Genomic DNA, 23,060 nt, shown 5'->3' with positions numbered 1-23,060 from the left:
TGATTTCTTTTTTCTTTTTAAAAAGTATGTTTTTCATTGATTTCTGAGAGAGGAAGGAAGAAGGAGAGAGAGACAGAAACATCAACAAAGAGAATCAAGGATCTGCCTGCCCGCAAGCTGGGCATGTGCCCTCTCCAGCCCTCAACCACTGAGCAACACCGGCCGGTCTGATTTTTTTTCTTTTCTTAAAAAATAAAACAAAACAATTTTCACATTAGAATTTTCAAAACCTTTTTGACAAAGAATCAGTCAAAAGTCTCAGGGTTACTAAAATGATTCACTTTATCTTTGGCAATTGTATTAAATGTCATATCCCATTTTCTTTTTTTTTTTTTTTTTTTTTTTTTTTTTTATTGCTTAAAGTATTACAAAGGGTATTACATATGTGTCCATTTTATCCCCCCGCCCTAGACAGTCCCCTAGCCTCCCCTATCCCTCAATGTCTTATGTCCACTGGTTATGCTTCTATGCATGCATACAAGTCCTTTAGTTGATCTCTTACCCCCCTACCTCCTGCCCCGCAACCCTCCCCGGCCTTCCTGCTGCAGTTTGACAATCTGTTTGAGGCAGCTCTGCCTCTGTATCTATTATTGTTCAAAAGTTTATAATGGTCTCTATTATCCATGAATGAGTGAGATCATGTGGTATTTTTCCTTCATTGACTGGCTTATTTCACTTAGCATAATGCTCTCCAGTTCCATCCATGCCGTTGCAAATGGTAAGAGTTCCTTCCTTTTTAGAGCAGCATAGTATTCCATCGTGTAGATGTACCACAGTTTTCTAATCCATTCATCTACTGATGGGCACTTAGGCTGTTTCCAGATCTTAGCTATGGTGAATTGTGCTGCTATGAACATAGGGGTGCATATATCCTTTCTGATTGGTGTTTCTGGTTTCTTGGGATATATTCCTAGAAGTGGGATCACTGGGTCAAATGGGAGTTCCATTTTCAGTTTTTTAAGGAAACTCCATACTGTCTTCCATAGTGGCTGCACCAGTCTGCATTCCCACCAGCAGTGCACAAGTGTTCCTTTTTCTCCACATCCTCTCCAGCACTTGTCGTTTGTTGATTTGTTGATGATAGCCAGTCTGACAGGTGTGAGATGGTACCTCATTGTTGTTTTGATTTGCATCTCTCGGATGATTAGTGACTTTGAGCATGTTTTCATATGTCTCTTGGCTTTCTGAATGTCCTCTTTTGAAAGGTGTCTATTTAGGTCCTTTGCCCATTTTTTGATTGGATTGTTTATCTTCCTTTTGTTAAGTTGTATGAGTTCCCTATAAATTTTGGAGATTAGGCCCTTATCGGATATGTCATATCCCATTTTCAGAAAAGATTTTTTAGGTCTCTTAAAATACAGGGCTAATAAAATTATTTTATGGTTCTTTTTTCTTCTTGCAATCACATGGATATTCTTCATGGTAGGTGAATCGGAAACTTTACACTCACCCGTAAGAGGGAAGACACAGATAGCAGCAGCACAAGCGCCAGCTAGAGGGAAGTGTGGTCAGGACGGCCTTGGTTCTATAGTGCAGTGTGGAAGCATTTCCGACGTGTGGCACTTGAGTGCACTAAAAATAGGCAACAATGAACTATATACTGCAGTTGAAGGACAAGTTAAAAATAGGAAATAAACTTGAAAAATAATTGTATAGAGTACTAGGACTAACAACTCAAACCCACAGGATTAAATTCACTAATAAGATTTGTTATTCTTATTGAATGCAGAAAATAGGATACCTTTTAAATATTTCAGAGAAATGTTTGGTTATAAAAGTGTATGCAAATTTTAAGAATGATTGACATTCCAGCAGTGACAATTTATGATCTAATTTGAAATAGGGCTTCTTTAACCTTTTTAGCTGGATGATCCTTTATATAACATAACAAACTAACAAAACAAACAAAAATACCAAAAAAATAAAGACACAAAAACAGCAAATTTGGACAACAGATGTAGCTAAAACCCACTGTGATTTGGAGTGTCACAGCTCTGCTTTTGTATTCAATTCCCAGTAAATCATAAGGCTGGGGAGATCCCAAAAAAGGAAGGTATTCAGTACCATTGAGTATAAATTTAGTCACTATGGAGACAGCATCAAATGGTTCAAAACTCTTCATATATCCTTTAAAACTTGTATTTAAAATGATAGTTTCAAAAATTCTGTTATGAAAATCTGTCCCCGGTTATTAACTCTTGGCCTCATATTTCAGTTCCCTTTTGTTTTCGCCTTTTGTATTTCCACCTAGAATACTGTCAGTTCTTAGCCTTGCTTCTCCTTCCTTCCAATTCTCTTCCGGTGCCACTGTCACGATTCCGGGGCCAGAACTCCATCAGATCACACTGGATTTGGCAAAGGATTTTCTGCTTTTGTCCACTTTGGGCAGATTAACTTAAAAGAATTCTTAGCCTGGAATTCTAAACCTTCTAAATCTGTATTTTATTTTTAACAGTAATCAATTATACATTTGTTTTTATTTAACCAATTTATTAATTTTCACCCTTGAACACACCCTGTAATTTACAACATAGAATAATAAAATATTACCAATAATCTATCCACGTGCTCTTTACCTACCATAATCCTCTGCTTCTTTTTTGCTCTCAGAAGTAACCACTGTCCAAAAGTTGATATTTATCACTCTTTACTTTTTGTAAAAGTTGTAGCACATATAGGGGTATAAAAATAATCGATCTTTAATTTTATAAAAAGGTTATTATGCCATATTTTGCCTTTGATGGGTTGCATCAAAATATTTTTTTTAACATTTGGTTACTAAGATTCATTTATATTGTTGCATGTGGCTATAATTAATTTTTACTTTTGTACAATATTATGTTGGACAAATATATCACAATTGGCTTTTAGTTTGTTTCTTTGTGTGTGTGTTTTGTTTTGTTTTGTTTGTGGGTTGTTGTTTTTGCTATTACCAGAGTGTGCAAAATGTATTGCAAACATTCTTGAACATGCCTCCGGGAAAACATTCCTGCTTTGGTTTCTCTTGGGTATGTGCCTAAGGCTAAAATAGTTGAGTTTCAGTTTTTAGGTTGTACCAATAAGGGTCCTGGCAGAAACAAGGTCAAACTGTGTAATTGGGGGAAGCTTGATAAAGGAACAATGACTGGATAATGAAGCACATTAAGATAACAAGGGCAGGAGCCATCACCTTACCTCTCCCTGAAGAGAAGGGAGCAAGTACTGGAACCTGCAGGGGGCGGCTGCAGCTGTAGGGGAGGATTACCCAACAGAGCTCCGCTCTCAGTCAAACTCAGGCAACAGCCTGGCGAAGAGAGAGCTGACCTCACTGAAAACCCTGATTTCAATCTTCACCATTCTCCCCAACGTTTTGTCAGGGCCTTTCTCATTGGCTGAGCCTAACCAGAAGCCAGAATGCAAGGGAGATGGTTGATGAAGCTATAGGCTCCCAAGAGCTCAGAGCAGGACAAAGAAGGTTGGAGACTGGATGTAGAGAGATAAAAAAAAATATGCAGAAGTTAAATATTACATAATTCCGAACTGTTTGTACCAATTTATATACCCACCAGCAGTGTATAAGAGATTCTGTTGGTCCACATTCTCTCCAAAACTTAGCATTATTAAACTTCTGAGTTTTTGTCAATGTGTTCCAATGGTATCTCCTTGTGGTCTTGATACACAATCCCTTGATTGCTAATGAAGCTGAGCCATTCTTCACATTTATTATCCAGAAACATTAACTTGTCTGTAAAATTCCCATACATGTGTTGTGAAACTTAATAAACTTACCTTAAAATTTATATAGAAGAGCCAAAACATTTCAAAAGGAGAAGGAAAAAGGAATAACTTCACTTAAATATATAAAGGCTTATTATAAAGTTACAGTAAAGAAGACAGTATGATATTGATGCAGGAATGAATAAATATCTTAACTGATGGAACAGGAAGAAAAAAAAAGAGCCCTCAAATACTAATTTAAGGAACTTCAAAAATGGTGGAGATGATGTGCCATGTCAGGGCACTGGGGAAAGGCATGGCTTGTACTGTAACCGTCTTGAGGGCAGGGGCCATCCTCTTCATAAGTACCTTGCACTTCATTCTTTTAGTGCCCGATTAATATTTACAGGGGACGTGTTACAACACCTAGTAGAAATTAACATCCATCCTTTATGTTTCAAAATGGCGGAATAACTGGTGTCAGAGAAGTATCAGTCACTCATTTTGATTTTTCCCATGTTCAGGCAATTGAGATCATGTTTAAAAAGGCTAGGATGTGCCCTATAAGAGATCCTCATTGAAAAAATTAAAAATAAACACTACCCATACCTTTTTTAAGGTTGACTGTTAAAGTACAAATTTAAGCCTGGAAAACAGAAGCAGAGCGCAGTGGAAAAGATGAGGGCCGTGGAATTACACACCTGCCTTCAACCTCAGCACCACTCTCAGTGAGTTCCTTGGGTGCTCAAGGCTCAGGTGTAAAATGGGACGATAAACTTACCTCAGATGCCACCTCGCAGAGTAAATGGTGCATAGGCAGTACTTAAATTTTAGTTTCCTTACTCTTCGCCACCCTCTTACAAATAACTCTGTTCAATTAGATTTTGGAGCTTATTATTTTTAGTTAAGACTGAACCATAAAACCCTTCAATAAACTTTGCTAACAGCATGTTGCTTTTGCAAATTAATACTTGTAGCATACCATCTCCCCTGACTTGCATAGAATTCTTAATTGGTGGAAGGGAAATAAATGACCACAAATTAAGTATCTTTCTCTCCACATGTGTTTATTCCCCACTTTATTATAAATAATTTCAAATATGCAGAACAGCTAAAAACCATGTATGATTATAACCCATATACTATAACCCATAATAATGTGTAGGTTAATAGGCCAATATCAGAATTTCTTTTTTTTTTTAATGTATTTTTATTGATTTCAGAGAGGAAAGAAGAGAGAGAGAGAAACATCAATGATGAGAGAAAATCATTGATCGGCTGCCTCCTGCACGCCCTCCATTGGGGACTGAGCCCACAACCTGGGCATGTACCCTTGACCAGAATCGAACCTGGGACCCTTCAGTCCGCAGGCTGACGCTCTATCCACCAAGCCAAACCAGCCAGGGCTCAGAATTTCTTAAGTATATCGTTTCCCAATGACTTGTAGGTATCTAAAACCCACAAACAGGAGTCATCCAAAGGGTTCTTCACTGTGAATGAAGGTCCAATGAACCTTTCTCTATTCATTACATGAGGGTTTTCCTGTTGATGAACCATCAAAGGTTGAACTACTCTTTTCCATAATGCCACTTGGTTTCTTGGCTTAGCTGGGCCTGGACCTGCTTTCTTTTTGGCACACATGGTAGGTGCTTCTTCTTCCTTCAATCTATTCCTTCCAGATTTTCAATTAATAGTAGAATTGCTAGATTTAGCAAAGAAAAAAAATACAGGACATGCAGTTAAATTTGAATTTCAGATGAATGATTAAGGTTTTAGCATAGGTATATCCAAATGTTACATGCAACATGCTTATACTAACAAGTAATCCATTGTTTACCTGAAATTCAAATTGAAGTGAGGAATCCTATATTTTATCTGGCAAATCTATAAAACAGACAACCGTCCAAAGAGCTTCTGAGGGGGTCGTGAAGCTCTGATACCTGAGCTCTCATGCTCCCAAGTTTGAAAATAATGAGAAAGAAGGATAGAGAAAGAAGTATTTTTGCACCACAAATAATAAAGGAATTAATAAGTTAGAATATTTTTGAGCTACTTGGGAGCTAGACAGAGTGTCTGAGGTGTATTTGTATTGGTTTTAACAAGTAGTCTTGGGACTCTGGAGGAAAGAGGGTATATGAACCTGAACACATTGAATGAATTTGTGACTAGGGTAGAATCACATGTATACAAGTCTAAGAGGGTATATCACATGTATTGCCACACTAATGATATGTAACAATAGACTATGAAACCTTGGTGGCACAGCTAGGAGGTAAGCATTTATTGCTCACACTTTGGAGTCATCTAGGGGGTGGCTTTGTAGTTCTGATCTTGGCTGAACTTGCTCATGTCTGAGGGTCTGACTATTGAATGCTCTAGGTCAGCTCTGCTCCATCCATTTCTCGTCTTCTTCTAAGAACTATTCATTCAGCTGGCCCAGAGATGTCTTTCTCACAACAGCATTTCAGGTACAGGGAGAGCAGCAAATGCATGCAGACCTTTGAGGCCTAGTCTAAGAATCGGCCTGGTGTCACTTTCACCTCATTCTATTAATCAAAAATCCTGCTTCTGTGAGTTAGGAAATGTGTTCTGTCTCCTTAGTGAAAGAAGGGCAAAGTCACATGGCAAAAGGTGTGAATGCAGGTGAGGTCAAGAATCTGGGCCATCGTTATAATCCAGCACAAGGAGTGGGTAAAATAAAAGAATAAATTGGAAATTTAAAAAGTTGCTTAAAAACTATACATTTGTTTGAAATTGTAGTACTTTTTCTTCTCCAAGATGAGTAATTTTCAAGAGTTCCAAATAAATTTCTTCAGTTTGTGAGGCAGAAATGCCAACAGTGCTACACAAATTACCAGAATGTTTCACAATTCTTCTCGAAACACCTGTCAGAAAAGTTCTTTGAGGGAACACATGGTGGCATTTTTTTCTTGCCATCAGCAAAATATATCTATCCATATGAAGAGTCTGAAGTGTTAAGGATGAAAACTTGCAGGAAAGCAGTAACATTTAAAAGATAAAGAAAACCAACTGAAGATCCAGAATAAGTAGGTTACTGAAATCCAGCACCATCTTCATTGTTTGCGAAATCCAGCCATTAGAAAGAGAAGACTGGAAGTGAGGTTTGGGCTTCTGCCACTTACCTGGTTGTGTGACTTTGGCAAAATAGCAATCTCTTTGTGTACTTTTTTGTTCTATATGTGCATCAGATAAAAATTTTGTGTAAACTTTAAAGCACCAAATAAATATGATCTATGTGCACATCAAAAAAAAAAAATCTCATGTACCTGACCAATTTTCCCAGCACCATTTATTGAAGAGACTGTTTTGAATCAATTGTATGCTCTTGTTTCCTTTGTCAAATATTAATTGAGCATAATGGCTTGGGTCTACTTCTGGGTTCTCTGTCCTGTTCCACTGGTCTATATGTTTGTTCTTGTGCCAGTACCAGGAAGTTTTGAGAACTGTGGCTTTGTAATACAGCTTGATATCTGATATTGTGATCCCTCCAACTTTGTTCTTCTTTCTCAGGATTGCTGTGGCTATTTGAAGTCTTTTTTTATTCCAGATGAATTTTTGGAGAGTTTGTTCTAGGTCTGTGAAATATGCCGTTGGTATCTTAATGGGGATGGCATTGAATCTATAAATTGCTTTGGGTAGTATGGACATTTTAATGATGTTGATTGTACCAATCCATGAACACGGTATGTTCTTCCATTTGTTTATGTCTTCCTCTATCTCTTTTTTCAATGTCCTGTAGTTTTCCGAGTACAGGTCTTTTACCTCCTTGGTTAAGTTTATTCCTAGGTATCTTTTTGTTGTTGTTGTTGCAATGGTAAATGGGATTTTTTTTTTTTTTCTGTGAGTCCATTATTGGTATATAAAAAAGCCATAGATTACTGGGTGTTAATTTTGTATACTGCTACATTGCCAAGTTCTTTTATTAAGTTTAGTAGTTTTTTGATGGAGTCTTTGGGATTTTCTATGTATAATATCATGTATTCTGCTAATAATGACAGTTTAACTTCTTTTCCAATTTGGATGCCTTTTATTTCTTTTTCTTGTCTGATCACTTTGACTAGCACTTCCAGGACTATGTCAAACAGGAGTGGTGAAAGTGGGCATTCCTGTCTTGTTCCTGTTCTTAGGTTTTAGTTTTTGCCCATTGAGTATGATGTTGGCTGTAGATTTGTCATATAAGGCTTTTATTACGTTGAGGTATGATCCCTCTATTCCCACTTTGCTGAGAGTTTTTATCAAGAAACGGTGTTGGATTTTGTCAAATGCTTTTTCTGCATCGATTGATATGATTATGTAATTTTTGTCTTTTAATTTGTTTATGTGATGTATCATTTTTATTGATTTGCCGATATTGTACCATCCTTGCATCCCCGGAATAAATCCCATTTGGTCATGGTGTATAATCTTTCTAATGTAATGCTGAATCCCATGCAAAAAAAAAAAAATGAAACTAGATTACCAACTTACACCATACACAAAAATAAACTCAAAATGGTTAAAGGACTTAAATGTAAGATGGGAAACCATAAAATCCTACAAGACTCCATAGGCAGCAAAATATTAGACATATGTCATAGCAATATCTTTACTGATAAAGCTCCTAGAGCAATGGAAACTAAGGAGAAAATAAACAAATGGGACTACATCAAAATAAAAACCTTCTGCATAGCAAAAGAAACCATCAACAAAACATCAAGAAAGCCCACTACATGGGAGAACATATTTGCCAATGCTATCTCAGATAAGGGTTTAATCTCTAAAATTTACAGGGAACTCATTCAACTTAATAAAAGGAAGATAAACAATCCAATCAAAAAATGGGCAAAGGACCTAAATAGACACTTTTCGAAAGAGGACATACCAAAGGCCAAGAGACATATGAAAACATGCTCAAAGTCACTAATCATCCGAGAGATGCAAATCAAAACAACGAGATACCATCTCACACCTGTCAGAATGGCTATCATCAACAAATGACAAGTGCTGGTGAGGATGAGGAGAAAAGGGAACCCTCCTGCACTGCAGGTGGAAAGACAGACTGGTGCAGCCACTTTGGAGAACAGTGCATTTAAGTTATAATACCTGGGCTTCCATGTAGACCAGGGAACCCTAATAAATGGTAGGTATTACTTTACTTGTTTGTTTACTGGCTAACAGAGACGTTTTTATCAGGTGAAGTACACAAATATGCTGGTTGACACAAACTGCATTAAAAAAAAAAAGCATCCCAAATATATAACTTGCTTTTATTAAACAGGGGGGAAAAATCAACACATTTTTCAAAGAGACAGGTATCTCAGTAGCTTTAGGAAAAACTAACATAACATCAGCTTGTTTGACAAAGCTTTTAAAATAAGTGAGCAATTAAATCCTTAAAGTAGGAACAGAATATTAACAAGGTCTAGACTCCAGAACACTTGTAAGCAAACACATCAGGCACTGTTTGGCTTAACAGTTTTAGCATTAATGTAAATACATATTATTATTTAAAATATTTGCATCTGAACTACATAATGACTTTATTTTTTCATTTTACTTTAATTAAAACCAAGATTTCTGGAACCTCCAAGTAGTCTTTAAAGTTTTCCAATATGGACATAAACTAACTCCTATTCCTTTCTACATATTAAATGTGAAGTAACTGTTACAATATATCATTCTCACAGGAAGATTTTTAAGGCTTCTGGCACATAAAATGTGTAATATCTGTGTGACAATAACAATTATATACAGAAAATATTTAAAATTTACCTTGTGCAATTTAAGTTCTAAAGATTAAGAAACCAAGTGTTTTATGGTAATAAAATATTAAAATATAATGTACCCCCCATAAATTTGACACTGATTTTGTAATTACACAAAGAACACAGAAGAGTTGCACACTAAATGATTTATCACTGAAATTAACCGTTGAACTGAATATACTTATTGAATATCATTCATTTTCTAGATCATACTTTCAGCACAAAATAGGCTTTAATATAACTTATAATATTTGCAATTAAACCGTGACACTGAGACAGCCAATGTCAGCTCTAGGTTTGCCTAGTTATTCACGTATCATACAAATATGTCTATGACTCTTAATTTATCCTTTTGTCTAAGTCACATTGCAGATAATGTGTCAAAAAATAAGTGGAACAAAAACCAACAACAACATGACTATTTCTCATTTGAAAAAAAAAAAGAAAGTCATTAACACCTCGTCTTAAAGTTCTAAAGTAGCATATTCAGCTCTTAAGGCAAAAAAGGTAAAAAATATTATTATAAATTATAAATTCTGATAATTCTTCTTTTGGCATTAAAAGCCACAGCATAAACTCTTACACTTTCGTAGATAATATATTAGTGTACATCTGAATATATATTTGCTAACATTTCCCATTATGAAGTTGCTCTGTGACGTGGAGGAGGCGAAGGGCAGTAGGTCAGCGCAACCTTTAATGGCCGTCCTGGGCATCAAGGGACATGGAATGACTGAGTCTTGACTTTCCATTCATAGATATTGTATTTGATGGAACAGTAACCTAAGAGAAAGAAACACACTTTACACCCGTCAATTTAAAATGGAACAGCTATCTAATTTTCAACAATTACTACATTTAACGCCTGTTTAATTGTAAATGCTAACGTTTAGTATTTATTATGCAATAAATGACAAATAAGAATAAATGTTCACTCTACCATGAAATTAAAAATGAAAGGGTTGTTATTTCCACAACAAACAAGTTAAGTAATCCACTAACACATCTTATTCTTTATAAGATTGCCAAATCAACTCAAAGGGACAAGAACACAACTGATTGCAGGCCAAGCTGTTAAAGAGCATTGTTAGCTAGGTTAATTCTGGCTCTTCAAAAGTGCCTTGGAGAATGTACAAAAATAAAGGGAATTCCACAAAGCAAAGAATTTTACAATTTTTGTATAGATGGTATATATTAACTTGAAGTTAATATTTATAAGGAAAAAAAAAAGAGCTTTGGTTTTTAAAATACTTTCTTAAAAAGGGCTAAAAAAGTCAAATTTATGACTGTTATGCTAAAACAGTTGCCGGATAAAAGATCTTGTTTTGTTTTGTTCTTTTTTAAATAAATAAACTCATAAGTTCCAAAATTGTATGCCAAAGTTTTCTATTTATAAAGTGTAAGTGAATGAAAAACACTATAACAAGAATTTACTAAATAGTCTGAAATTCCAATATTATTTAGAAAAATGTAAAAAAAAATCATCTGGATTTTAAATAGTAAATAGGTACACTATTTTGAAATGCATCAAATATGGTAGTATTCTAAGAAACATAGTTTATCTCTAGAGTATAAGTTGACTAGTTTAGGTTCATAACCAAACATTATCATCTTCTTACAAGAAGAGATTTGAAGTACAAAAGGCCACCGATTCTGCTAAGCAACAAAATAAGTTAGTGAAAGGGAAAATAAAATTGGCAAATTTAGTTTGAATTTGGTTTCCTTGTACTTCCTTTGTTGCTTTTCACTAAGCAAAGAAGGATCATCTGAACTAGTCAACTGTCTTAACTCTCTTATGAATCCAGGGTGGAGTGGAATGGCTGACATTACCCACCTGAAATAAAAGAGCTAAGAAGAATAGTTGCCACTAGGGAAGAAAAAATCGTCCGCACCCTGTTTAGTATTCATGTAGGATTTCTTTCCAAGTAGAGCCAACAAACAACACACAGGTAATGACTTGTCATTATGAAACCTTGGTCCAAAAAGTCTCTGTGTGTAAAAGTTGTTCTTGTAATTTTTGTTCACATAATTCTTTGTAAAGTACAAGAGAGGAATTTGTTTTAAGCATTAAAACAACATACTGATGGCTCCAAATATCTACAAGTAAAAGGTGTCATTGTTGCACTACTGTTAGTGAAAAACTAGGATCCAGGTAAATGTCCATCAATAAAGAGCAATTAAGCTTATACTCATCCACAAATACTATGTAGTCTTAAAAGAATAATATATATATATATATATATATATATATATATATATGTATATAAAATAAGGTGGAAAGCTTCAAAGAGATATATGTTTTTGAATGCTTTATAGAAGATTTTATTTTTATAAAAAATTAAATATGTTTACATACTACAAATGTGGTATGACAGATTACACTGTAATATATCTATCTAGAGCATTTACTTTGGGGAAGGAAACTGTATTTTGTTTATTATTTAAAAATTTGTTGACTGAACTGCCAAACATGAGAAGACATCATTAAAATTCTGTTTTATAAATTCTGTGGGGTCAGAGACCTTTTTTATTTTAATGCTACTTTATACTCATGTTTGTTTTAGTGTCTGGCACAGAATAAAACAATGAATATTTCTTGAATGGAATATGGTAACTTTTTACAAGCATTTATAAAGTAAAAAATATTGCTTAATTTTTGAGCAATGAACACATGACACTTATAATAAAGATATTTTTTAAAAGTAACTTTTAAGAATTTACTGATGAGTATGTACTAGTTGACTATCTACCCTTGAAGTTTAAAAAAAATTTCAGGAATATTTACATAACTTTCTTATTCTCATAAAGAGAGTTAATTATGAAACTATCATTTATTTTTACTTGAAAAACATATGAAAAGAACTACCCACCTGAAACCCCTGATAGTTCAAATTCAAACCACGGAAATATGAATCAAAAGCAAACCAATGAAATAAACAAAACAAGCCAGCATGATTCTGGATGAAGTTTCCAGTTCTTTTCTTCACTCCAGATTTCTATCTAGTCAAAGATAAGTTTTACTTACATTCTGAGGAAATACTTAATATCAAGTAATAAGCCTCATTTGTGAGCTTATTTTCAGATTTTATTTTTACAACCCTATTTTCTACCTGGAATAGTAATTCAAGCACTATCAGGATCTGAAAGCTGCCAAAGAAGTTCTGGTGTCAGCTCAAGTCAACAATAATGAATTACCTAATCTGTTTTACTTTCTGAAAACAATCTGCTGATTAACATACAAATCTAAATATCAAACACATTTTCTAAAATACTGAGCTAGATTTATTAATGCTGCATCTAAAGAGAAATTTCTGTGGCTGCGTGGGGGTCGACTGGGAGTAAGGCAAAAACCTTAAGAAACAGGAAAAAAACCCAACAACATGGCATGCTCATGACTACATTCTCACTAGAGCGATCAAGGAACAATTGTTCTAATGTGAACCAACCATGATAATGAAGGTTAATTGCTCGGTATGAACCAGAGCCATAAGGCAGGTTGGCACCTGGAATTAAGCAACATTTGGGTGCCAAAAGGAAGGCAAACCCTGAGCCAACTTTCTGATGAACAATCTAAGCCTACTGTCAAAATCACTAGGGACTGTATTTGGCACTGGAACTGCTGCTCTACTTAAAAATGTTAGAATTTAAAACAAATCGGGAGAAACATCTCAGACAGGACAGAAATATGGGTCTAAGCAAATATCACAAGAAATTAGAGCCTTCTTGTGCCCACTTATACCAACTTTGGCAATTTTTTTGAAATAGAATACATTTACAGAAAAGCCCAATGGGAACAAGCACACACATGTATCTAACCCACCACCCAGGTCAAGAGAGAGAATACCTCCATCTCCCTGCTAACCCTGTCTTTACTTAACATTCTGACATTTCATTCATCATGGATTTTGCATTAATTTGGACATTTAAAAAATATTGCTTTAAGATAATATTCATCTTGACTACTTAGTTATTTGGTTCCCTCTTAAATTGTGTGCCTGTGCTCCAATGAGCCCCTAACAACCCCTTGGCTTTCCCTCTGAAGTAACCACTACCGGGTTTTTATAATTATTTCCTTGATTTTAAAAATAATTGCCACCTACCATGTATCACTAAAGAACATAATTTAGTGTTGCGTGCTGTCAAACTACAAATTTCATAGATATCTATACTGTCATATTTAGCTATATTTTGTCCAATTATTGCTATATGATAGTCCGCACTTTGAATATATTACTATTCATTCTACTATTTCTGGATAGTAAGGCTATATTTCTCGGAAACTTTTACAAACAATATTCCAAGAATATTCTTATATGAGAGTCCTGGTACACACATAGTTTTAGCATATATAACTAGAAGTGATCATGAAGTGGAAGCTGATTGTGAAGTGTGGATACTGTGAACTTTACTAGACCTGGTGTCCATTCTTAGTAGAATAAAATGGATTATGTAAGACATTTTCATTAAACAAAATTTAGGAGCTGGCGCTACGTACGTAGACTCAGAGCTATCCATAATCTACTGAGACAGATAAAATTTAGGCTCAATAGAACTTAATGAGTTATATACAGGAGACAATTATAGATAGCATCATCATTTTGGGCCTGTTCTCTCTGTTGATTCACATCCAGCTCATTCTGGAAGCAATGAGAGTTTTATATGTGAAGAGACTGCCAAATCAGGGCTCATAACACACCAAGCAAACAGCTGCTTGCCTGTGCAATTCTGTTGAGCTAAAAGGCATCTCCACCTTTATGCACTGTTTTCTACACTTAGTTCATTGACACTGATTAATATATCCACTGGCTTAGTGGAAACACACTGCAATTATCTCCTGTGTAGTTACTTGGATCTCCTGTGGGCCTGATGTATCACTGTTTCTCAGACCCAGGCAGTGAACACCCAGAAGGCATAGGCTTCATTTGACTCATTTTTGTCTTCCAAGTATCCAGTACAATGTTTGACATCTATGTGCTTAAAACATGCTTGTCAAATTTATTGAATTGAGAAGGCTTTAGATTTGGAAAGGATGTATCTGAAATACATCCTTAATTTACAAGATAAAAATGAAAATATTTTCATAAATGACAATATGTGATTTAGTAGGGGCATATGCCCCCACAAAAATTCAAATGTCATCTGGTGAACTACCAATTTTAATATGTAAAGCTCTACCAAATTTTTGCTGTCTGGCACCTAAATTCAGCCTACAAACACTCTAAAAAAAATTCCCCCTTAATCCCCTGATTTACTCCTTCACGTTTCCTCCACTCCTGACAGCACACGACATTTTGCCTTATCTCCAAGTGTGCCCAGATGGGAGCACCAAGCCCTCCAGCCGAATGGCTGTCGCTCACAGCTCCTCTGAAACACACACACTGAGGAAATGGCCAGAGTAGGCAAGGCCTGCCAAGGAGATGTGCCCAAGATTTCTTCCCTTTTCTCTCCATCTTTGCAGCACTCCTATTGCTTTGCAGATTTCATTTCTATCGAGCTTGGTGTTTTACTCAAGTCTCTTAATCTTCTCTAAATAGCTTCTAAAACGATTAGAGAAGGAATTTACAAAATAAAATGCCTACAGATTCAGTGGAATAATGATTTTTTTTTCTTGTTTTGGGTGTTGAGGAATTTGCAGTCAAGACGATTAAAGAGAGAATAAGAAAGACATTTAGGAAGACTATAGCCTCTGGGAAGTCCAAGTGATGATGCCAGGCTTAGGCTCCTCCATGTCCTTTTTTAAAAATATATATATATATTTTATTGATTTTAGAGAAGAAGGGAGAGGGAGAGATAGAAACATCAAAGATGAAAGAGAATCATAGATTGGCTGCCTCCTGCATGCCCCCTACTCGGGGATAGAGCCCACAACCCAGGCAAGTGCCCTGACCAGGAATCTAACCATGACCTTCTGGTTCATAGGTCTTCACTCAACCACTGAGCCACACCAGCCGGACATCCATGTCCTCCTTCAGTGGATGACGGTGACAGAGGGAGTAAACTCACCTGTAGTGATTCCCTGTGACAGGTGTTTGGTATCTGCCCCATTCCCGAAGCTCTCCTACACCTCAGTACAGAGGAGCTGAACAATTCCAGCGGAGCATTATTAGGACTTGAATATCTACATTAGGTCTTATCTCAGTTCTCTAGGTTTTCTCTACATTTTTTGGTTTAACCTATAAAAACTCTCTCCCCCCTTTGGCACTTTCATCTAATCCAGCGGTTCACAACCTGTGGGTCGCGACCCCTTTGGGGGGGTCGAACGACCCTTTCACAGGGGTCGCTTAAGACCATCAGAAAACACATATATAATTACATATTGTTTTTGTGATTAATCACTATGCTTTAATTATGTTCAATTTGTAACAATGAAATTGGGCGTCGCCCCAACATGAGGAAGTGTATTAAAGGGTCACAGCATTAGGAAGGTTGAGAACCACTAGATTCTAGAACAGGGGTCGGCAAACTTTTTGACTTGAGGGCCACAATGGGTTCTTAAACTGGACCAGAGGGCCGGAACAAAAGCATGGATGGAGTGTTTGTGTGAACTAATATAAATTCAAAGTAAACATCATTACATAAAAGGGTACAGTCTTTTTTGTTTAGTTTTATTCATTTCAAATGGGCCGGATCCGGCCCGCGGGCTGTAGTTTGCCCACGGCTGTCTAGAACCACTGATTAGAACCACTGATTCTAATCCCATATGTGGTAATAACTTGATTACCCTAGTAACCATAACTGAAACTAGTGCAGGTTACTATCACTAGTGCAGGTTCTCTGGAATACGGGGGAATCATCTTTCTGAAATAATCTTTCCTGTTGAACTAACAATTTCTTTCTTTTTTAAAAAATATAATTTTATTTATTTCAGAGAGACAGGGAGAGGGAGAGAGAGAAAGAAATGTCAATGATGAGAGAGAATCATTGATCAGCTGCCTCCTGCATGCCCGCTACTGGGGATCGAGCCTGTAACCTGGGCATATGCCCTGACCGGAATCAAACTGTGACCTCCGGGTTCATAGGTCCATGCTCAACCATTGAGCTGAGGTGGCCAGGCGGGTTAACAATTTCTTAAAATAAGAGTCCAGGTACTTTCTATATCTACTTACATAATAATGAGCAAAAGGCATGTTGTGCACCTGGTCCATGTTATGGAAAACAGACTTGACATATTTTAAAGTATGTGTAAGACTCCGGACTCTCTCAGACTTTACTTCAAAAATGACCCCTGACACAAAAGAGTAACTTCTGACGTCTTATGTATTCAAGTTTAAATACAGGAAACAATTTCCCCTAAGTATTAGTCTGACAGTGTTGAAAAGAAATCCACTGTCACCCATCTGATAAAGAAAACTTACCCTTTTCAATTTGGCAGCAGCCTCTCCAGAACGAATTGCAGTCAGCAGACTCTGTCGGAACTCTTCGGGGTCAGAGCTTTGGAATGTTAGAGAACTTTGCCTCTTAAGGGTGAATGGTGGGCAGTCGGTTGGAGATGGTATTTGGGAATTCCGCTCACTATGTGCAGAGTTATTTTCCTAAAACAATAAATGCAAAATATTTATATGAATACCAAGTGAAAAATGGGCAATTTTTCAACATTTTTTTTTTGCTTCATCAATAGTGCTTTAGGATTCACCATTTGCCACATTGGTTTCCTAGACATAGTTCTATATCCTCACTCACTGAATCGTCTCAGCTACCAGAGCTCAGCTGGAAAGAGGGCATTAATTTCCTTTCTCTTGAATAGGAAGGGTGCTAAGGCAGAAAAGTGGTACCTCTCTTTGTTTCATGAACAAAGGGTAATTTTACTGTCCTTGAGACAAATAAGGCTGATTTCTCCAACGGAGTTGCCTAAGAGAGCCAAATGAATTTTAAAAATAAATATTCCACAGACTAAAAAAGAACCCATTTTTACAGTTCCAACATATTAGGTTGTGAAATTATTATTTTTGATGGTTCAAAATAGACAAATATTGGCAAATTCACACTGGTTGAAACTAGCAACATATCATCTAATAATAAAATGTTAATGATTATGCTACCTGTAATGGCTTGTTTTGTTTCTGGAAGTTAGAAGGACTAGAGATGGCCATGTTTTCTTTATTTTTCCCATGGGACTAAAGATAAATAATAGGAACTTCTAAGAATTAAAATTTTAACTCAACGTCTTAGAAACGAATATTTAGTAACTAATTCAACTGGCAACTATTATCAAAAAATTTTAAATATGTCTTTTTCAAACTGCCAAATAAATATCTTTACAAATGGTGAGTTAAACAGAGCTCAGGCAGTGGCTCAAAGACTGTATTTTCCAAATCAAGCTTCTGTTGTTTAGGAAAGGTATTCCATTCTAAGAAAAAACACAGGCTTTATTCCCAAGTAAAGAATTAATCTCACATCATATATCTCTTCCTGAAATTATATCAAAGTAATAAACATAAACGTGAAATGAAGAAATATTCTTCAAGATAAATATTGCATTAAATTATGGAAAAATCTTTACTTGGCAATATGGTTAATGTTCTGTTACTCTCGGAATGTTTGAAAAATTCGTATAAAATACATCTGGAACTGTCACACAAATATGGAAGTATTCTTTAAACACGATCAGAGTAAAAGTACACAAAGTACTTTTTAAAAACTGTGTGGGGAATATCATAACTCATTCTGTGAATTTCATCCTCTCCTTTGACTATGTGAATCTGGCGAATTGTAATAGTTGAGCAAACACTAAGTCAACAAATACTCCCTCTTTTTGTAAATTATTAAAGTTCCATAGAAGTTAAATGATATTTTGGTCAACATACACATAACTGGAAAAGCTGACACTGAATTAACAAAATAGGAAATTAAGAAAATGGCATATTTAAACTCTGGTTTTAAATTATTTATTTGTAAAGCTATCTAATAAGCTGAGTTTAAGTGTATATTATAGAAAATACATAGCTGAGAGATGCTTGGTTATTTTACCTAGGCTTTGATACTGTTTATATAAATATATATAGTAAAAATATTTTTATTGATTTCAGAGAGGAAGGAAGAGGAAGAGAGATAGAAACATCTATGATGAGAGAGAATCATGGATCAGCTGCCTCCTGCACGTCCCATACTGGGGATCAGGCCTGCAACCTGGGCATGTGCCCTGACCAGGAGTCCAACCGTGACTTCCTAGTTCATAGGTCCATGCTCAACCACTGAGCCATGCCCGCCAGGCTATATTTCTATATAATTAAAACTATTTTTGCAATTATGTAGAATGGGAGAAAAAAATAAAGTAAACCGGAACATCTAGAAAGTTATAAACAAATTAAGATAAGCAAAACCCAGGGAAATAGGGTCAGAACTATAAACTAGTACACTATACAAATGTAGGAGCAAAGAAATTTTAAATTAAAATATTTGCTGAGAATATAATTATATGTTGGCCTGATACCCAATCAAATTATATGAATTACTAGAGGCCCAGTGCACAAAATTCATGCAAGAGTAGGCCTTCCTTCCCCCGGCTGCAAGCACCAGCTTTCCTCTGGCACCTGGGACCCAGGCTTCCCTCATGGCCCGGCTTCGTCTGGAAGGTCATGCGGAAGGACGTCTGGTCTAATTAACATATTATGCTTTTATTACTATAGATAGTAATTCTGAGAGTAAATATCAGATTCTATGTATTAAACTTTTTTTTTCTACAGCAGGTTATTTGATAATAGATTAATATGAATTCAGACTTAATACACAAACATATCAACATGCTGTACAAGAACCCCTTCTTTTTAAAAAGGTAAAATTTACCTTATTACTCACACCGAGTTGTGGGGCGTCCACAGGTGTGTCCACAGCAGGCCTTTCCCCTTCCTCCGCGCCACTGGGAGCGGGCGCAGAGGCGCCCTCACTGCAGGACTCGGTGCGCACTTTGCTGAAAGACTGAGACCGTTTCACTACGGCCAGGGCGAAGGGCGAAGGCGCCGAGCTCGAGTAAGGTCGCGGGGCACCGAACGTTGTCAGAGTCTTCAGGTTTAGCGCTGCCAACTGACTTGTGGGAAGAGAAACGGGTTTGGGAGCCACAGGGGGTGGAGGAGGAGAGGTTTCAGGAGGCTTCTGACTGCTGAGGCCACCATCAGCGTCTTTAACGTGGGGCTGCGGAGGCGAGCGAGCTGTCTGACTGGAGGGAGAAGGAGTTGGCTCTGGAGGAGGCCTCGGATCCCTCTCCACCTCCTTCTTCGGGAGCTCCTGTGGAGCAGGGTGAGGGGCAGTGTGGACGCTCTTGGCCGCTGCGGATGTCACGTACTGACCCGAAGCTCTTTTTTGCATTTGCAAAAAAAAGGAACTTGGTTTGGCCTGGGGATTTGAAGCCCGAGATTTAAGTCTTGACTCTAATATATTGTTTATATCTTCCAAGTTTGGCACAAAAGGAGCCGTGCCAGTGTCTCTCGTCATTCTGGGAGTGGGTTTCAGAGGATTTGCCGCGGGGCTGTGGAGCACGCCCTCCACACTGTGCCCCTTATGCTCTGATCTCAGGGCAGGCTTGGGTTTAAGGTCTAGCTGTGGCTCCTTTGGAATTTCAGAAATAACAAAATCTTCTGTCTGCATTGCAGTTTCTTTCACATTCTCATGCATGTGCTTTTTCCCTAAAGAATGTCTGTCTTGATCATCTTCATACCCTAAGGTTTCTGTTTCCCCATCTTTTACTATTTCCAGGGACTTGGGCGGCACTATTTTATAAGTAGTCATCCCAATTTTGGGTATATATTCTCTTGTAATTTCATTGGAAGGTTTTGGCTTGGGATTGTAGTCTTGTCTGTGGAGTGGATAATTCTTCATGTAAGAAGCCGTTGAGTTTTTATTAATCTCGTCTACAGGAGCATCATTACCATGTGCATACATTGAATCTTTCATGGTGAGCTGATCTTCTGAATGTACAGTGAGAGGGCCCTGTCTCCTGAATTCTCTTGAGGTGTCCACGGAACCTTGTGGACTTAAAGACGAATGTTGAGTTGATTTGTTGTTACTTGCAGTTTGCACACTTTCATCAACTTTGAAGTCGGACAAATGATGATGTCGGTGAGTCCCATCAAAACTGTTGCAGAAAGGAGTTGCCTGGATTGCTGCATCTTGCATTTTTGTCTTTTCTGCACGGGGTTGATTCAGTGTTGGGCCTGGTTCTGATGAAGCAGCTAGATGATTTTCCTTGTCACGTCTAGCAGTTTCAGTTTTATGTGCCTGAAGTCTGTCAACTTCCATGTCCACATTGTTATTTTTGGCAACACCTCCTCCATTGATTTCTGTTCTCCTCACTCCATCTTTCATATGATCTTCCGCATTCCTTGAAGTGACAGTTATTTCATTTTGATCTACTGAGAGAAAAAGAAAAAATCATCAAGTATTAGGAAGAAAAAATAGAAAAACTTCAGTTTGCAATGCTTGCCTCCCCAAACTAAATTAGGTCGGTTTAAAATTGTCAGCTCACTCATTACACAAAATCAGGTAGTTGCATTTAATGAAAACAGCATGGGCTTTGGTGTCATGGAGACCCGAGTCTGGAACCCATCTGTAAGCGGGCTTGACTAATTATAACATCTGTGATCACAACTTATTACTTACCCCTTTGAGCCTCAGTTTGCTCAGATGTAAAAACGTGAAAGTATGTATTACAGTTGACCCTTGAAGGACACGGGGGTAGGGACACTGAGCTTTCTACACAATTAAAAATCCAGATATAACTTTTGACTCCCCAGAAGCTTAATAGCCTTCTGTTGACTAGAAGCTTTACTGATACCCTAAACAATGGACTAACACATATTCTGTAAGTTATATGCATTATATATGGTATTCTTAAAATAAAGCAGGCTAGAGAAAAGAAAATGTTATTAAGAAAATCATAAGGAAGGGAATACACTTTTATATATTATTGAAAAAAATATGTATATAAGTGGACCCATGGAGCTCAAATCCATGTTTTTTAGGAGTCAAGTATATATTTTCTCTATCATTTATATAACATGCTTATTAGGATAGGATATTGCCCAGAGCAAGCACTCCATAGAACATTGCTATGTTTCTTCTTATAAGTAAAGACTTCATATCACAGTCAGTGTTAAGAAAGACAAAAGAAATTAACAAATTCAAAATATATTTTTTATTCTTTATGTTTTTCCATCTCAATTCTCTTCTGTCATTTATTATTTTATACATAAAAATAAGGGGAAGCAATCCCAGCAAATGTTATCAGTTTTAAAGAAGGCAGACAACAGAAACATTACCTTTCAGAGTTAAAGTAAAAACACAATCAGTATTGGCTGAGTTGTTAACTAAGTGTCCTCTCTGAAAGGGACTGCGTTTTGAGTCATAATACTAGTGATTTCACTACATAAAAATGATCATGTGGTTTTTTTTCATTTGGGGAAAAACGACCTATTCTTCTCAGAGTTCAAATAGAGAAAACAGCCCCCCTCTCCCTGTACTACTTTTCCTCTTAATTCTAATTCAGACTTCCTAAAAACAAAAATCATTTGCCAGTGTCTACATCAACAGAGCAACAGTTGCCAGCCAAATACATGATGGCAAAGAGATGGAATGAGACGTCGGAAAAGAAGCACGGGTTTCTGAGTATGCACCATGTGTCTAGTACTGAGTACCATGCTCGAGTTATATATACTGTGCTCCTCTATTCAATGCCCAGAAGAATCACTTCTCCTGAATGACCAACTAGCCCCCATCTTCAAAATCCTCAGAGGCCTCCTCTTTCAGTCTTGTAGTTTGCATAGCACAAGTGAAATGTGAGCCTTGGGAGCCAAACTGTGAAAGGATATCAAGTATTTCTCTATAGTTTTATCATCACTCACTTTCATGTATACGGTAAACATCAATTTCACTGCCTAAGGTGTCATGAGATATTTAAACTAGTTCCTCTATTAAAAAAAGAAAAAAAGGCAAGAAAAAGAAATGCAGGCAAAAAAATCATGTTGCCAGGTAAATTTGTATACTAACAATTTTTCAAAATATCATGTTTTTAAAGCCTGCCTAACTGTACAATTTACTGGTCATCGTAGTTACATCTTATATTATGCTGCAAGGTTCCCATATTAAATATATAATTTTCATTTTTATTTTCCCCAAATAAAATGCAACTAATTATAAGAATATGTATTTTCTACATGAGTGACTTTTCTCAATGATAAATAATTATTAACTTTTGTGATTTACAAAATTAAGCACATGTGATTAGGAACCATGGAAGAGGCACATATCGGCCTTTGCTCTCATTTATTTGGCTCATAAGTATATTTAATATCTGTATGAAAAGTACTCCTCTCAATACTGCTATGAGCACCGAAGTATATAAGAAATGGTCCTTGGCACTAGCAAATCTATATAGTAAAAGCCTAAGCAACCGTTATGGTGGAATAATCAGAATGACCGGTTGCTATGATGCGCACTGGCTGCCAGGGGGCAGACGCTCAACACAGGAGCTGCCCCTTGGTGGTCAGTGCACTCCCACAGAGGGAGTACCACTCAGCCAGAAGCCAGACTCACAGCTGGTGAGCACAGTGGCGGTGGCAGGAGCCTCTCCCACCTCCGTGGCAGGGCTAAGGAGCAAGGAGTCTCAGA

The 23,060-nt window shown here is 36.8% G+C and overlaps 1 protein-coding gene across 12 annotated transcripts in view; it reads right to left on the bottom strand.

Annotated features, from left to right (window-relative positions):
- Nucleotides 1-5,103: 5,103 nt before the first annotated feature.
- The window catches only part of COBLL1 (cordon-bleu WH2 repeat protein like 1), a 159,775-nt gene continuing 141,818 nt past the window's right edge, over nucleotides 5,104-23,060 (bottom strand). For 7 of the 12 annotated variants that reach the window (XM_036318546.1, XM_036318549.1, XM_036318553.1 and 4 more), the window contains 3 exons: nucleotides 19,245-20,806; nucleotides 16,817-16,993; nucleotides 8,945-10,244 (listed from right to left, as the gene is read on the bottom strand). In XM_036318546.1, the coding sequence (XP_036174439.1) occupies nucleotides 10,158-10,244; nucleotides 16,817-16,993; nucleotides 19,245-20,806 (1,826 nt within the window). In that variant the 3' untranslated portion in view covers nucleotides 8,945-10,157. Of the gene's footprint in view, nucleotides 5,399-8,944; nucleotides 10,245-16,816; nucleotides 16,994-19,244; nucleotides 20,807-23,060 lie in introns of those variants that run through there. The other 5 variants (XM_036318547.1, XM_036318550.1, XM_036318557.1 and 2 more) reach the window with 3 other exon arrangements.

The sequence above is a fragment of the Myotis myotis genome, unplaced genomic scaffold, assembly GCF_014108235.1.
Source record: "Myotis myotis isolate mMyoMyo1 unplaced genomic scaffold, mMyoMyo1.p scaffold_m19_p_8, whole genome shotgun sequence".
Lineage (NCBI taxonomy): Eukaryota > Metazoa > Chordata > Mammalia > Chiroptera > Vespertilionidae > Myotis > Myotis myotis.
Note: the sequence above shows the minus strand (reverse complement) of the source record. Positions and strands in the feature narration are given on the sequence as shown.